This window comes from Ciconia boyciana, chromosome 2, assembly GCF_034638445.1.
Source record: "Ciconia boyciana chromosome 2, ASM3463844v1, whole genome shotgun sequence".
Classification (NCBI taxonomy): Eukaryota; Metazoa; Chordata; class Aves; order Ciconiiformes; family Ciconiidae; genus Ciconia; species Ciconia boyciana.
This window is the reverse complement of record NC_132935.1, coordinates 168,259,973-168,276,021: the sequence shown is the minus strand read 5'-3', so window position 1 is coordinate 168,276,021 and position 16,049 is coordinate 168,259,973. Positions and strand designations below refer to the sequence as shown.

The 16,049-nt window shown below is 46.8% G+C and overlaps 2 protein-coding genes and 1 long non-coding RNA gene across 12 annotated transcripts in view; 2 read left to right on the top strand and 1 right to left on the bottom strand.

Moving 5' to 3' along the window:
* The window catches only part of LOC140648627 (KAT8 regulatory NSL complex subunit 1-like), a 40,498-nt gene extending 39,417 nt beyond the window's left edge, over nucleotides 1-1,081 (top strand). For all 7 annotated transcript variants that reach the window (XM_072854936.1, XM_072854939.1, XM_072854937.1 and 4 more), the window contains one exon: nucleotides 742-1,081. In XM_072854936.1, coding sequence (XP_072711037.1) covers nucleotides 742-1,041 — 300 coding nt within the window. In that variant the 3' untranslated portion in view covers nucleotides 1,042-1,081. The remainder of the gene's footprint in view (nucleotides 1-741) is intronic.
* Nucleotides 801-6,107, bottom strand: LOC140648628 (uncharacterized). Its single transcript, XR_012041296.1, has 3 exons — nucleotides 5,619-6,107; nucleotides 1,027-1,524; nucleotides 801-939 (listed from the first exon to the last, which is right to left on the bottom strand). It is a non-coding gene; the product is annotated as an uncharacterized lncRNA (long non-coding RNA).
* Nucleotides 6,108-6,504: 397 nt separating this feature from the next.
* The window catches only part of SMARCC1 (SWI/SNF related BAF chromatin remodeling complex subunit C1), a 95,867-nt gene continuing 86,322 nt past the window's right edge, over nucleotides 6,505-16,049 (top strand). The window contains exons 1-2 of one of the 4 annotated variants that reach the window (XM_072854924.1): nucleotides 6,505-6,808; nucleotides 14,677-14,796. In XM_072854924.1, the coding sequence (XP_072711025.1) occupies nucleotides 6,539-6,808; nucleotides 14,677-14,796 (390 nt within the window). In that variant the 5' untranslated portion in view covers nucleotides 6,505-6,538. The remainder of the gene's footprint in view (nucleotides 6,809-14,676; nucleotides 14,797-16,049) is intronic. The other 3 variants (XM_072854927.1, XM_072854925.1, XM_072854926.1) reach the window with 3 other exon arrangements.

Sequence of the window (16,049 nt, the reverse complement as noted above, 5' to 3'; positions counted from 1 at the left end):
TTTATTGGTTTATAACGTGAATTTTCTGAAAGCTACATGAGCTTCACACTGCTCAAAAGATAGTTCAGCTTGTGTGTCTGCTGAGACTGGGGCTGGCTAAAGGATTCAGAGTGGGATAAATTACTCTTCTTTATGTCATAGTTTAAATAATTCTAAAACAATATTGACCCAGAGTTTGAGATTACTCCTAGCAGGTGGGACTGAGTCACCTATGTGACAGTGGATAGTTTTGGGCAGTTGCACACATCATGGGATCCTTTTTGGCAGAAGGAGTTAACTTTGTTAAGGATTAAATTCTGAAATTACCAGAGGAACTGAACTTTCCCTCATCCTTAAGGATGGTCTTGGAAGTCTTACAAGCACAGTCTTACACTTCATACCAGATCTGCCCTTGGTTTGGGCTCAAGCGCACAGCATTTGTTCTGGAAGCCTTTTTAGATAAAGAAACTATGAAAAATAAGGAACGTCAGTGGAGATGGCAAGGCAGTCGTCTCAATACCAACAGAAAGCTGAACTGGTGATCCTGGAAATGTGAATAGCGTGGCGCATTCATTGCTCTTAAAACTTGGCTTTGCTTTGCCACCCTGGCAAACTTAGAGCTAGCTTTCTAAATAGAATCTGCTGGTCTTTCAGCAGATTGGTGCGGACAGGGAAGAGATGGGTACCATAGAGTTCTCTGAGTACTTGAGCCCAGGCTTTTAATTTCAGCAACTTCTCCCTTCTCTCCTTTTCACTCCACAGAATGTACAGCCTTGGGAGCCTCGCACGTTTCCACTTTCAGATTCTGCTTGCCAAGGTCTTCTCCAGCACTCAAGTGAAGACGGCTATGAGCAGGCTGACTTTCAACCCTGGGTCTCTAGCAATAAGCAGGGCATCAGGCCCACCTCTGTAGACACTGTCGTACCCAGCTTCACAGGGATGCAATTTTCAGATACACACCTGCAAACAGATGGCAATAAAAGCATAGATGAGCTCATGGTCCAGCACTGCAACCCGGGAAAGCTTGTCAACAATGATAAACCCGACCTGTGGTGTGCGTGAAGTGTTAGCTACGCGTGCTGCGGTGTCAGAAGGCTGTCTGCTGGACTGGTGCAGTGGAGCACAAGCGGTGTGTGGCACTGCTGCGTGTCAGACCTTGTTTCAACAGCAGATGAGGAGATTTCCAGATGAGGAGGGGTTTAGGCACCTGACAGAGCTATGGTGCCGGAGCTCCAAGGGGTAGTGCGTTTCAAAAAGACCAGTTCCTGGTCAGCTCTGAAAAACAAGACTGAACTGCCTTGTCACAAGAAGGCAAGGTGCTGCTACAGACAGGAGAAAGGAGGTTTGAGTAAAGTTAATTCCAACAGTAGAAAGAAAACAACATTGTTCAATCTTGACCTTTACAAAAGTGCCTACCAGGTGGCTGTCAGGTCCTTAGTGGCTAGAAGCAGGTTGCAGGGTGGTGCGCTCTCACTCCTGGATCAATTTTCAAATGCCACAGAGGTCTGAGGAAGTCTTGTTGTGAGTTTGATGTGAACCAAAGACCTGGTGAGGAAGAGGGAAGGAGAAAGCTGCATGGCAGCTGTACTCTAAAATGCAGCTTTGAAAAAGGAATCTCATCAGAAAATCAGATTCCCCGTGCCCTGCATAATTGAAGTTTTGTATCAGCTTCCTTCATAGAAACTGCGGGTCTGTTGTAACACACAGTTGTCTTGCAGTATCCTTGCTGTAACAAAATTGATGTGTTACAGTTCTTGGACTTTTTGTATCTTTTCTGAATTGCCGTCTCTCCTTGGAGTGAAGATGTTGTCTCAGGGATTTTGGTGACTAGCCACTGAAAAGCCATGCAGCTGAGAAAAATGTGTGTTCTGGAAAGGGGCCCTCCAGCTGCTGGCTGTTTGAAGGTGAGCAGGGCAGTGAGCTGTTTTCAGGGAGCGAGCTTCAAACCTGATCCATCTGATAAATGTCCCACCAGCAAGTATCGAAACTAACACTGCTAAGAAGAACTTGAATCTGTATTAAGGTGACCAGGAACAGTATCTTCCAGCTAGACTGAAACTTCTCACTTGAATGATTAGCTTGAGCAAAGAATGTTTTTGGTTTGTTTTTGGTTTGGTTTTTTTTAACATTCTAAAGCAAAATAAAGTTCTTATTAAAGTTTGTTATGGAATATACTCGCTTTGCTGCCTTTCAAAGTGGTCTGTGAAGTTTAGATTTCTGGATGTTTGGTGGTTTTTATCATTCTCTGTATTTCCGGAAGTGTCCTTTCTTGCAAGTGTTTATTTCTGGGTGAGTGTTCAGGGGCAGGGGGAACACTTGCAACCTACAGTAAGGCCAGGGATGCTTTTATATGGGGATTGCGATTTTGATGAAGAGCTTTTTGTCTCTGTATTTGATAACATTTGATGAAGTGGCAGTAAAATGCCCAAGCGTTGCCTAGTTACATTCTGTAAAGCGAACTGCATGATTTGGTGATACCCTCCTGCGCTGAAGAGTCGTGTAGCGCAGAGGTTGCCGTTCACCGGACAGATCTGGTTGACCATTGTAGTGGTGCTCTGTTGCATTGCCTGCAACCTGCAAACAGGTAACTGCAACCTGGCAGCTGGAAGTAATTGATGGAGTTAGTACCAAAATGTGCACAGATGGAGTGAAGGTATGGAGAGTTCAAAAAGAAAATGCAAAGCTGCAGAGTTAAATGGAGCACGACCACACCTGGGTGCAGGTTTCTGTTACTGCTTGTGTGGACGTTCCTGCTTCTTCAGGTTGGTTTGAAAAATATGAAAATTGGAGAAGCCCCCAACTTCATCATCAACTTTTCTGGAGTTGAATATAGGAGCAAATCATGGAAACGTACTCAATTTTATTTACTAAAGTTTGTTGTATTTTGTAATTATATACGGATTTTTTTTGCCTGTCATTTTTTTGGAGTTTTGTATTTTGAATGGTTGGATTCACAAAACATTAGTACTTCGTCAAAGCTAAATCTTTTTAAAAGAGGAAATGTGGGGAGAATTGCTTCATAATGCCTCATTACATCGGACTAGATGTGATTATGAAAAAAGATAAATAAAACTGAATGTACCCAGTAGTGGAGACTTGCTGCAGATTTGTTATATATTAAACCACTTGATTTTTGAAGCCATAATGAGTGCTGCCTGCGTCTGTGTATTTTCTTGAGCTGGCTCTACCTGTGCCCCTGTACCTCTTCTCCTCCCAGGCTGCCCCCTGCATCCTGCAGGATTGCCACAGCTTTGTCCGTTTCTGAATATCCTTGGTGACACCTGAGTACTACCAGCTCTGTTCAGTCAAGCTCAGGTGCTACCCATTGCTTCATCTTTCTCTAAGGTTTTCTTTCTCTGCCTTGAGGTTGCGTATAAAACCCTCAGCCTTTCCTGATCAGATGCTTCATCGAGGTGTGCGCTGTTCTAACGCCACTGAAGATAATCCAACTATTCCACTGCTGTGGAGCTACACAAGGGCTAAAACTGACTGTAGGGTATTTACGTATGTCAGTACCCAATTTACTCCCCAATTGCATCTCTCTGCTGAACTCAAGGTCTCCACGCAAACCCTGAGCTTCAGCTCACAAATCACCTCGTATTCGAAGCTCTCCCTTTGTCTCCTCTGGTGTCTGCAACGCTCAACTGTGTCCTGAAACAAGCTTATCAAATCCTTGTCAGCCTTCAGCTAGCCTTGAAGTACAGGTGGTCTTCCTCTTTGTGTGGCCAAAAGTTATGCTGTTGTTGGTGTAACAGTCTGTATGTTCCGTCACCTGGAATGCCTCTGGTGTCTGTCTAGGAAGGATGCGTTCCTGGAGCACAAACTGCCTGCTCAGCTCTCCAGGGAATCAACACAGCATTCGTGTTGTGTGTCAAACCTGACTGTAGGTGGCCAGCAGGTCCAAAATTAGCAAGGTTTGGGAACGCAGGGAGTACGACTGAGTAAGTCTTGTTTCTTTAGGAAACAGCTAAAGCCAGATCTTCCTCCCTCTGAGAACACTAAATCATCTAAATCAGAGGTGCAAGTTACTCTACAGTCTCAAAAGACACCTCGGGTTAGGATAAGAGGGGACTCTCTGAATTTGGAGGAAAGAGAAAGGGCAGGTGATGTGAGGTGTCTAGGTGTAGGGCCAGAGCAACATTCCCCATGTCCTTGAAATCTCACAGTTCTCACGTGACAAATATCTCTCAGTTCCCACCAGATGAAACCTTTGAGTTTGTATTCTTCCCCTTTCAAGGTCCAGATCGATCAGATTCCATTCTACCTAAGAGAGTTAGCCCTAACAGCAGAAAACTGTGGTTACAAGGGAGGGAGACGGAGATCATCATCTTTGATGTAACTGAAATACAGACGTTTTCCTTAGTCTCCGCAGTCAGGAAAATCAGCATCTGCATTCATTTTATTTTCTTCTGGGAGCTTTTACAAAACATCGGTGTGTGTAGCGTTGACTGAGGTACGGCTTCCTCCTTCATTCCCCTCCTACCCCTGCCTGCCTTCTCTCTCCAATTCCTCCCCCTCTCCCTTCTTTTTTACACTTCCTCACTGAGATTCCGAGACGTGAGTGGCACGGCTGCAGTTGTGACTTCAAGAATTTCTGCTCCCAAAGGTTTTCTGTTCCTGTGCTGCAACTCGGACACCTGGAGCTGCACCAACATGTTTCTGCACCTGTCCCACAGCAAGCTGTAGTTCAAGGGGCTCAGATGGATAGATTTCCCCATAACCCATCTAAAGAATTGCTCCCGATTATGATATTTTCACTTTTGTTTCAGATAAGTACGTGGTCGAGAGACTTTTGAAAGAGCTGCCCTTTCTAGCTGAGGTGCAATAGGGAATTACAACTAAGCTAGCTGTACGCTTAGCACTCTCCACCTTCTTTACACATGAGCTATCTTGCCATTTCCAGTACTTACTGTGCAGTCGAGAGAGGATATTCTTCAGACCTTGAAAGTTAAGGCTCCGTTTCCCTGTCTGCCACTTTTTTTCCCAAAACGTTACTTACTAGGTGCCATTCCTTCTCTTCCGTGTAAAGCTTTAGTCACTGTAGGAACAATGCGTGCAGCCAGGCTGCTGGAGGATGGTTTCACTGGCACATCCTGTGGTGTCCAATGAGAGAACAAACAGCCTGGGCTGGTGTCTGAAGCCTGTGAGGTGTTTGCTCATTTCATTTCCGCTTACGAATGCAAGGATTGTGTCTCCGATAGCAAGGGCTCAAATGTCTTCAGAAATACAGAAGGGAAAAAAAGTGTGGTCACGCATCCTTGCAGCCACACCTGAGGATGAGCTGTCCTATCATCCTTTATGAAGGTCTGATGCTTCACTGCCTGCTGTTCTTAAGATGGAGGAGGGAATATAAAAGGGTACACAGGTCTCTACTGTGCCTCTTTCCACAGCAGGAAAAAAAAGCTATTTTCTATATCGGAGGAAATCTGTTGACAAAAGGGTGGCATCACGAATTTCAGTTTGCCACCACCTAGTGCAAGCAGAGTGCCAGGATGCACTGAATGGAAAAAATCGGTTTTCCACCCTACCTACCCAACTCCTCTCCACCAGCATAACGTGTGTCAGATTAAAAAGGAGTTATGGGTCAGATCAGAGCTGCAGCCTCCACAGCCCAGAGCTACCAGGAGTAACCTACCTACCTCAACCTGCTCCTCTGTGAAGGCAGTGGAGGCTGAACCACGGAGGAACAAGCAGAGGTGACACGAGCTGCACTAGTACTAGAGAAAGCACATTTAAACAAAGTTAAACAAACACCCAAACTCATCAATGCACCGCTCGTGCAAGCAGAGGGATCTGAAAAATCACCACAAGGTAAGCTGGCCGGGCTGCAGCGACCGGCCAGGGTGTGAGGAGAGAGGGTGAGACCTCCCAGAACGCGGGAGCATCCCGCCGGTGCCAAGGTGTCCAGCCGGTATGGAGGGCACCGGCAGTGTGTTTCCGGGCCCGGAGCACCCCGGGAGCACTCCCCGGCCGGTATGGAGGGCACCGGCGGTGTGTTTCCGGGCCCGGAGCACCCCGGGAGCACTCCCCGGCCGGTATGGAGGGCACCGGCGGTGTGTTTCCGGGCCCGGAGCACCCCGGGAGCACTCCCCGGCCGGTATGGAGGGCACCGGCGGTGTGTTTCCGGGCCCGGAGCACACCGCGGTCTCTCAGCGGCAGCATCTGAGGCGAGACCGCTCCCGCCGCCGCCGCGAGGCGGGGGGAGGCAGCGCGCATGCGCCGAGGCCGGGCGGGGGGGCGGGGTCAACGCCGGAGGGAGGGCCTCGGGACGCCTCGGCGCATGCGCAGGAGGCGGGCGCCCCGGCGGAGAAAAAGGGCCGCCCGCGCATGCGCCAAGATGGCGGCGGGGCTGCGTGGGGGAGGGGCGGCGGGGCGCAGGCGCTGAGGGCGGCGGCGCGCGGACGCCAGCGCCGCCAGGGGCGGGGGGGAGGGCGGCACCGGGCGGAGCGGGGCGCACCGGGCCGGGGCGCGCGCGGCGGCGGCGGCGGCGGGGCGGGAGGGGGAGCGGGAGCGGGTTCCCGAGCATGCCCGAGGGGGCGGGGCGTTCGCCGCTCGACGCATGCGCGGCGTGAGGCGGGTGGGAGGCGCAGGGCCGCGGTGGCGGCGCTCGGCGAGGGTAACAATGGCAGCGGCGGTGGCGGCGGGCGGCGGGACGGGGCCCGGAGCCGCGGCGGCGGCGGCCGTGGCGGTGAGCGGCGGCCCCGGGTTGGCGGCGCTGTCGGTGGCGCGGCGGAAGGACGGCGGCCCCACGGGGAAGTTCTGGGAGAGCCCGGAGACGGTGTCCCAGCTCGACTCGGTCCGCGTCTGGCTGGGGAAGCACTACAAGAAGGTGCGGCCCGGCGGGGGCGCGGGGCGGGACGGAGGGGGGGACCGGGCGGGCCCGAACAAAGGTCCCGCGGCGGCGGGGGGGGGGGAGCGCCCGGCCGAGGGGGCGGCGGTTTAACGGTCCCTCACGGTCCCTTCCCGCGGGGGCGGGGCAGTGCCCCGGCGGCGTCCCGGGGCGGGGGGAGGCCCGGCACCGCCGCCCGCCTTTGTCAGCCGCGGCCTCGCCGCCGCGCCCGGCCCCGCAGCGCGGCCGGGGGGGGGCCGTGTCGGTGGGGGATCTCCAGGCGGCGGAGCCCGCGGCGGGCCCGCGCTCTCCCTCAGGGACGCGTCCCCCGCGTCCGCGTTTACACCGAGGCGAACCGCAGCCGTAACTTTCTTGTGCGGGCAAGTCCCGGCTCAGCTTGCCAGGATTTTCCACGGGTTTCACTTAAACCGCGCCCCTGAAGTGCCGGTGTCTTTAAAAACGGAGGGGGAAAAAAAAAAAAAAGCCGTTCGCGCTGTTCGGGACGGCGTTCCAGCGGATCCGGTGCGCGGTAGAAGCTCTGTCCGTGTGGCTTGTGCTTACGGCAGTTCACTTCTGGGTAGTGTCGTTGGCTGTACGTTACCCTCGTAGTCCTGTTCCTCTTTCGTATAGTTTGCTGTTCTCTCTCTTTCTTTGCTTTATTTTCAAGTGTTTTTCCTGTATGATGGTTTTGTAACTTTCTTTTAATATCTAAGCTTCGAAAAATTACCTGAGGTGAACTTTCCAGAAGACAAAATCTACCTAGACAGCTTTGTAGCAATCCTAGGAAGAGCAGCGGTATCACGGGGAGGTGCTGGCCAGCCTAAAGGTGCCTTAGTCTCTGTATTTCCCAGAGATTTGCAGTCCGTCCCTCCGCTCTTCGGTAGGTCTGGTGTCAGTCACCCACGGACAAGTTTGCCCGTTGCTCTGCGGGTGCCGTTGACTGGATTGTTTGTGTGGCGGTGCTGTGAAACGGGTGTCTGGACCGATCCGGCTTAAAAACCAGAACGCGTTCGGAGGGGTGTGTTTTACCGGTCCGTCCGCATAGCTTGTGCCCGTGCAGCCACGCACAGTTGAATCGGCGCAGTGGGGGGGGAGGTGGTAGGTTGAACAAGCAGCTTAAGCTATTTATGTTGATAAGGAAATTGTAACATAAAAGTATATCTTTACTTTTTCTCTGTTTTGATTGTGCTTCTCTGCTGTTTCTAGACTTCTGGGGAGGAGCGGTCTTTCACTTCATTTTCATAACCAAATATCCGCACGAATACAAAAAACCTTTTTAAATAACTTTGTGCTGGTACCTGCCGTTTTGCAGAAGAGCAAGTCGCCTTATTGAAAGCATTGAGGGTTATTGGCCCTCGCTGTTGTGAGTCAAAACTATCCAGACAAGCTGGTTCTCGCCTTACTCGCCTGGCAGGGCCTCGTATCTGTAGTTTGGGAATGGGAGCTTTCATTTTGTATGCCAAAGAAAAACTCCTTTATTATAATTGGTTTACATGGTATTACTGGTTATAAAGATTAGATGGTTATATTTATTTATTAAACTCTGGAAGGTAACTAGAATTGGGCTAAGAGGAGATCTTTACTGGGCAGGTGAATTTCAAAATACTGCTGTGTAAAATCCTTTAAAAAAATGGGAAATTATTTTTGTTTTGGGAAACAAGGAAACTAATATTTACTACTAGTATTTAAAGATGTATCCTTAATACTCTAAATGGAAGTGTTAATTCCTTTTTGATGTGCAGTAAATGGACTCTAGTTCATCTGGCATCTGTTTTCATCTTGCTGTACGTACATGACTTCTTTCCAAAAAATATGTGGTGATTATAGCTGACTTCTGTCCAGTTCATTCTCTTAAAAATGGATACGTGTACACCTCGACAGTGGTGAAGCCGTCAGCTGTAGTAGGTGTCGTGTCCAGCTCTGGGAGCTCCGAGGATGTTGGGGACCAGTTGGAGAAATCCCGAGAGGCAGCAGCGAGCTTGGTCAAGGATCCAGAAGTCACGATGGGCAAGGAGAGAGTTAGACAATTGCAATTACAAATCTTCTCAGTCTTGTCTCTAGATGAGACGAGTCTTCAAATACCTGAGAGTTCTCTGTGTCTCTAGAGCATAACTAAAAAAGGAAGAGGTTTAAATAGTGGTATGGGAGACTCGCACTGGATGTTGGAAGACCCTCATTAACGGGGAGGAGTGGGCTGCCTAGGCAGTGGGGTCAATCTCTGTCAGAGATCTTTTGATGATAAAATCTCTTGGGCAGTGATGTGGGTTTTATAACCCCACCTTGCTGTGAAGAGATGTACTGTTTTCCTGACACAAACCTTCTTGGCTAAAGTGCTGGCAGTGAGGAAGGCCCTTCCCCGGTCGTGCAGGAAGACGGTGTGTGTTGGGAGCTTGTGTTGGGGAGGGAAGGCTCAGGTGGTTGAGTAAAGGATGCCTGTAAAGATGGAAGGAACGCTGCGGGGGCTATTAGTGACAACAAACATAATGACAGAAAACAAAATTGTTTATTCCAAACTTCCTCCCGCTCCCTGTTTCTGGCGGGGGGGGGGGGAATGTATGGAAGCCATTTTGCGCTATTTCTCTGCATTGCGAGTTGCAGGAGGTCCCCCGCTTCTTCCCAGGCTTTGGACCGCAGGACGGATGTTTGAGCCTTTCTTCCCTGTGGGCTGGAAATGGGTTCGTGCTGTGGTTTTCAAGGCCTGGGGGATCTGACAGGCTTTCACAGCGTTTGGGTAGACTAACTTTGGTGACACCAAGGTGTCCACTATAAGCAGAAATTTATAGTTCAGAAATAAACTGGGCAATTCACTTTTTATTGTATTAATGCTCAGTGATCTCTAATATTATGCGTTATTTAGGTAGTTCCTCGACATGAGGCAACAAATGGCTCATACTAAAATGACTTGTCATAAAGCAGAGCTATGTCTTGTATTTAAAATATCTTCTTAAGATAGTTTGGGGTTTTTTTTGCATATGTATTATGAAGGATGCAGAAACTAACCTTGGCCTTGCAGTTGTAGTCCCTAGGGACTGTTCCCAGTGTGTTAATTGTGTCCAGTTCAGTATATTGACCTTTAGGAGCTTGAGCTACTCAGTGGCTCTGAAAGCTGTGCCCTGCCCCTCCGAGACAGAAAGTTGGAAAACTGATTTTTTGGGGGGCAGGGAGGACGGTGTTTCGTTTTGGTTTTTAAAGAACAAGTGGAGTGTTGCCTTAAAGGGTGAGTTAGAGGAGAAGACGGTGTGGGCTGCTCGTATAGCCACTGAACCGTGCAGAGTGTCACTTGGAGATCTGGGTCGTTTGCTGAGTATCTGGGACCCGCTTGCACTAGTATCAAGCGTAGAATAACAAGTTTTCTTTCCGCATTAAATAGTGCGGTGCAACTTCAAGGTGTTGGACTGATGCTGGTAGAACACGGCTGTCTTACCGCAGGACGATAAGGACGGGCAGCAGCGTGGGATCCCTTTATGCCCTTCTCTTCGTATGCCTCAGCCCGACAGCGAGGAGGGACGAGCCGCTTCTTGGCAGCTGTTAGGAAATGGCAGTTGTTACGGCTGAAGATGTCTGTTTGGAGACCACCTGCTTGTTCACCGCCAGCCAGGAGCTGAATTCAGAGGATTTGTAGTTATCTTTCGGCTGGCTCTGGCTTCTTGTGTCAGTGCTAACCTCATCAAGTATTTCTTCAGTGACTGACTTTGATTTAATCTGAGGGAGGATTTTCTCTGTGTTTGCAGCTCTTTTGTATTCTCGCCTTTAAAAAAGGAACAAGGATTATAACCTAAATCAAAGTATTTTGATGTTAATTTTCCTTTCCCTCTTATTTAGTGATCTGAGCTGAAATGTTCTTTGTTTTGGGGGAAGGAAAGGATTTTGTGCATCAGGGCTAGAACGCGGAGCCATAACGTGGTTATTTGAGGTCAGTAACCACATCAAAACCAGGTACACGGCTCTGTCCCTTACGTCTGTGACAAAGGCTTTCCAGTGCAGCTGCAGTGGCAAATCTTGCTGGTGAAGGAAAGTGATTTCCTCTGCTAGTGGTTACGCTCATATTCTTGAATTATTTGAGTTGTACTGAAAGACTTCTGACCATACGTGTTTTCTGCTTAAGGATATGTGGGTGTCTTTGTATTTCTAATTGACGTGGAAATGTTAGAACAATCTTCGCTGTATCAATGGGGTTTTGGTACTTCAGCACTGGAACAAAATCCTCATATGCCAAAGCCGTGTGTCTAGGAACAGGGCATCATTTCTGTCTTCTGGAATTCGCTGTTTAAAAACCTTTATTTGCCGCAGAATCGTTTTCTGCTTCTGTCTGCTGTGGAGACTAGTGGAAAACTTGCAGATACGTTGTGACTTCGGTCCTCTGTGGTCCCCTCAAACCCACTGCGTATCGATCAGGAAATCATCTTACTGATTTTGCTCCCTTAAAGATCCATTTTGCTGCCCAAAGATCCATTGCACTGATTAGTGTGCTTAGGTGATTGAGAGGAGTCTTTTGTGTTTCCTTTTGAAGGTTTTTTTCCCCTTATTGTTTAGGGGGAACCTCAGGCAAAATAATGAGTTTCCTCTAAAAAAAAAAATTAAAAAAATTGCGAGATAGTGGCAGTGCAAAATAGAATCAGTGATTCCTAATGTTATCTTCCTTTCTGATAGCTTCCAGCAGTCAGTGCCTCCTGCAAGAGGTAAAAATGAGATCTGCAAATAAAGGAATAAGTGCCTGAAAAATTTCACATGTCTAAGAATATGCTTTCCAAGGCGTACTCCCATGTAAATGTTTGTTTTGTCTTTTTTTCTGAAGGAAAACGTTTGAAAAATTACAGTGAGTCAATACAAGATACCAGCTCTTCTGGATACAGTTTTTTGACTGCGGTCGCAGTGCTGGGTGCTCCAAGTCGTTATGTATTTCCAGCAGGCAGTCTTGTCTTGGTGACTCTCATTTATGAGCGACAATGAAACCCTACTAGAAAACCCTAAACTTTGACTTTTTCCTTATTGATTTTCATTTTCTGTTTTTGTTGGCTTGTTTGTGTGAAGAATAAGCTCCTTCTCTGTTATCTTTTTCATGAAGTATCTTCCCGTGGTTTGCTGGATCCTCAAACTGGAAGTTGAGAGAACCTTAGCGAGAGGGTTGTGCTGAAGGCAGGATGTGGTTTTGTTCTGGGTCCCCTAAAGCAGCTGTGAGTTTGTCGACTATATGGCTTGAGAGATGGATTAGTGAAATTCCAAGTTTTTGGATTGGTGATGGGGTGTTTTTTGTTTTGTTTTAAATGATGGCCATAAGTACAGAATTGCTTTCTACTTCTATTTCACTGTTAGGAGCCATTGATACCTTCTGTCTTGTTGCGTTTTATGCATTTTTGGTGCTTTATTAATTTAAAACACTGTGTTAAACTTGGTGTACAAAGCTTTAAGATTTTTAACATGTACAAAAAAATAAAGGCAAATGTAGCAGTACAGTTTTTTCCCCCTTAAATGAGTTGTAATGGTTATGAGGGTATTTCTCTATGCAATGTTGCTGGAATGATGAAGGCTGCGTAGCTTCAGAGAAGATACGCAAAAGCTACTTTTGCATTTTTTTTATCTTCCTGGAGTATGCCTCCCATGCATAACTAAAGGTGTACTACTACGATGTATTCTCTTTTACTGGGAAAAATGTTATATCTGTCGCCCTAGGTACGTATTTAGAGAAGGTGCTACAGCTAGGTGGGTAGACAGTCTCAAATAGCTGGGCTTACGTTGGAACCAGCGGCTTTGCTTTTTGAACATATTTAACGTGTGTGGCGTGTGAACGTGTTCAAGCCCAAAGCTGTCTTGGTAATAGAAATAGGATTTTTAATAGGAAGTCTGGTGTTTGATCTGCTGTGCTTTTGTGTTCACATTTGTGCAAATCCTAAACCTGTAGTTCAGCAGATACCTGTTTTGCCTGCACCTCTCAATCAGCGTTTGTTTGGTTTCATTATAATTGGCATAGCTGAACTAAAAGCTCAGAGTTTTATTCATAAGGTGGTGGTGCAAAGGTTGAGTGTGCAAGATGGTGGGAGCTTTAGGGCTCTTAGCTGTGATACACTACATCTGTGCGCATCCTGGGTGCGATAGTCGCTTATTTCTAAACTACACAAAAAATAATACAAGATAAATCTTCTATTAACAGATATAAAAATACACAGCACTGGATGCATTTTGATAATCTTCCTTCTGGGTTTAGCAAACCATAGGACGCTGATAAAAAGGAGTCTGGCAAATTTAGCAATAAGGGTTTAAGTGTTATTCTGTGCCTCCCTGCCGCAGAATTTTGCTGCTTGTAACAAGGCGAGAGAATGGCACGCTTCCTGCTGAGCTGTGGCACCTGGTAAGTTAATGCAGAGGCTGTGATGGGCTTTTAAGTAAAGATGCTGGATTAACTGGAGCATCTGAGTGAGTCACATGCTCCATTTTGCCATCCTGTCTAGGATCAGTAATTCCAACAAAAGATTGCTTAAACTGCTCTGGTGAATTCATCTGCAGCACGCAGAGGTGCTAGTCCGAAAATTAGAAAGAAAGTAGTTGCTAGCTGAGAGGAGCATGAAGGTCTAGAGATTTTAGAAAGCCTAAGAGCAAAAGTCTTTATCTTCAACTGGGTTCTAACAGCAATAAAGACTGACTGTTATTGCTGCTTCATATCTCTGTGGTAGCTGATGTGAATTGATAGGAGTTATTAATAGGATAAAATTGTCCCAGTCGCCTGCCTTTCATGGGGGGAGGGAAGAGGGCTAAGAAAAATGCAGCTTTGGGAATTTAGCCTTCTGTTCTTCATGGGTTCATATTTCTAGATTAGGTTTTATACACAGGGCAGGACACCTGGGGAGTCTTAGAGGTATTGGTGTCCTTTGAGTTGCTAAGATTTAATTTCTCACATTTGTCTCTCTGCCTCTTAACAAGTGCTGAAGGAACTTGCATCTCGAGGTGGTCGGATGCTGTAAAATTCTCATGGAAGTCAGTGTCTGTGTAGTGTCTTTTGCTATGTAGATGGTGTTTTGGAAAGCTTAGTTAGATTTGACTGCTATTTGACACTGCTTTAAACTTTTGAGCGTTCTGGCTCTCAATTTTTTTTAAGGGGCTTTAGAAGAATCTGCTTTGAGGGAAGAGCAAAGGCCTTGTGGTTCATAGTGTTACCCAGGGAAATGACTCTAGGGTAGCTAACGTTACTCCGTATTCTACATGAACAAGTAATGTTTGTTCTGCTCTTAGAAGTCCTCTGGCATGGCAAGGAGATTACATCCAGTAAGTGAATATTGTAATATTAGGAGTAATGAAAACTCGGCAGCTGTGGGACTCTTTTATTTTCCATGCTGTGGTTTCCCCTTTTACATATATGCATTTTATTAGAAGTATAACCTTGGGAAAAACGCTTAGGTTATCACAAAGCGTTGCAAATGTAGTTGTCCGGATTGGTTTTTCTGTTTGTACGTGACATAGTATATAGTACCAAATGGATGCTCTTAGGATTAATGCGTAGTAGTTGATTACAGAAGGAGCTTGTAAAGTTGCTGTAGAAAGCTTTGTGTATGCGTGGGCCAGAATTAGTCTGTTCCTTTATTAGGAACTACAAATCAGATTAAAGTAGTTAATCTCTAGCTGTAAAACACCAGCGGCCGTGATGAACTGATGATGATTCACAGGTTTATGCTATATTTTAAGAGTAAAGCTTGAAAAATGTTTGTGCTTGGTGCTCCTCCTGTGCACGTCCCTGTCCCCCCCGCCCCAGCCACACAGCGATCCTTAAATCTTAAACTGTGCTCTGCAACTGATAAAGTGGTCTGGGGGATGAGTAAACCAGTCTTCGTGTTTTATTATCCTCTATCCCAAGTAAGCGTGTGTTTTTTGTCTTTCAGTATGTTCAAGCAGATGCTCCTACCAATAAAACACTGGCTGGGCTGGTGGTGCAGCTGCTGCAATTCCAGGAAGATGCCTTTGGAAAACACGTCACCAATCCTGCCTTCACAAAGCTTCCTGTGAGTATTGGGGTTAACCTGCTGCTATTACAACAGGGTATTCTGTTCTTCCTCCAGTATCTGTGCTGCTGGCGTGCTTCCAGGTGACTGGGAGATCTGTGCTTAGTCGGAAGCTTTTGTTGATGCATCCTCTGGAAGGGGTGAAATAGCACGCTCCTTCTTAAAAGCGGATTTTCAATGTAATAAATCTTATTTTCTGTATGTTTGGAAGTGATTTCCTGAATACTGTGGAAAGGTTTAAATTTCTAGTAAAATTCTATGTGAACTTGTAAATTTGAAGGCAAATCTGTTTGGACTGATGCATCCTAAACTGACTGAATAACATGCACTTTCCAAAGCAAACAAGTTTCCGTTGGTCATTTCTGTTCATTAAACTTCAGACTTGTAATGCTGTCAACGCTGAAAAATGGCTTTACCATGTTCTTTAGTAGCACGTAGTTACCTGATTAGTCTGGCATAGTTTTCCAGTCACTCAGAATATTGGTATACAGAAAAAATATCAACATTTTTAAGGGTTGCTTATTTAAAGTTCCAACTTGGCACATCGTTAGCAGTAGTATCCTAGCGATTGTGTTCAGAGATCCGTGCCATTGTGCTTGGAACCCTGCCTAGCACCGAAAGACTCTTGTCCGAGTGAGCGTGAAGTCTAAACAACTGATGGAGGGAAGAGGGATGTGGCAAATGGTAAGGACAAAGTAACAGACGGACGTCAGTCATGAAGGGCAAGGACTGCAGCACGGTATCAAGCACCCAGCTGGCCGATTTAGGGTAGGTTTTGCGGGCCAAGACAAGTGTCATAAATGTGTATGTAAGCATTGTGGACATCAGCAGGACACCAGCTTATCTTTGCAACAGAGCGCTTACTGGGAACCTAAGGTCACGGAATTTAGAGTTCTGTTTAGGTACACATACTACGTTGGAAATATTTGTGACGGATTATGATATAAACTGACGTTCTGAAAACTATTGAAAGTACTTCATCGCTTACAAAATACTATCTTTTATTATTTTATGCTGATTTTTTTTTTCCTCCCAGACATTTTGCTTATGTAACTTCTTTTGTGAAGAGCATGAATTCGTGCATGTTTTCTCCAGAAGAGGGGTAGTTTTCAGACTGAGTTATTGGGTGAATCTCTTGGTGCTTAGGAATGCACACAGGTGCACCACAAGATGCCATTAAGATGTAGCTCACTGTCTCTTCCATTCTGATCCCCTGATACCTCAGTGGTAATGACAGGCTTTAGGGACAGAGG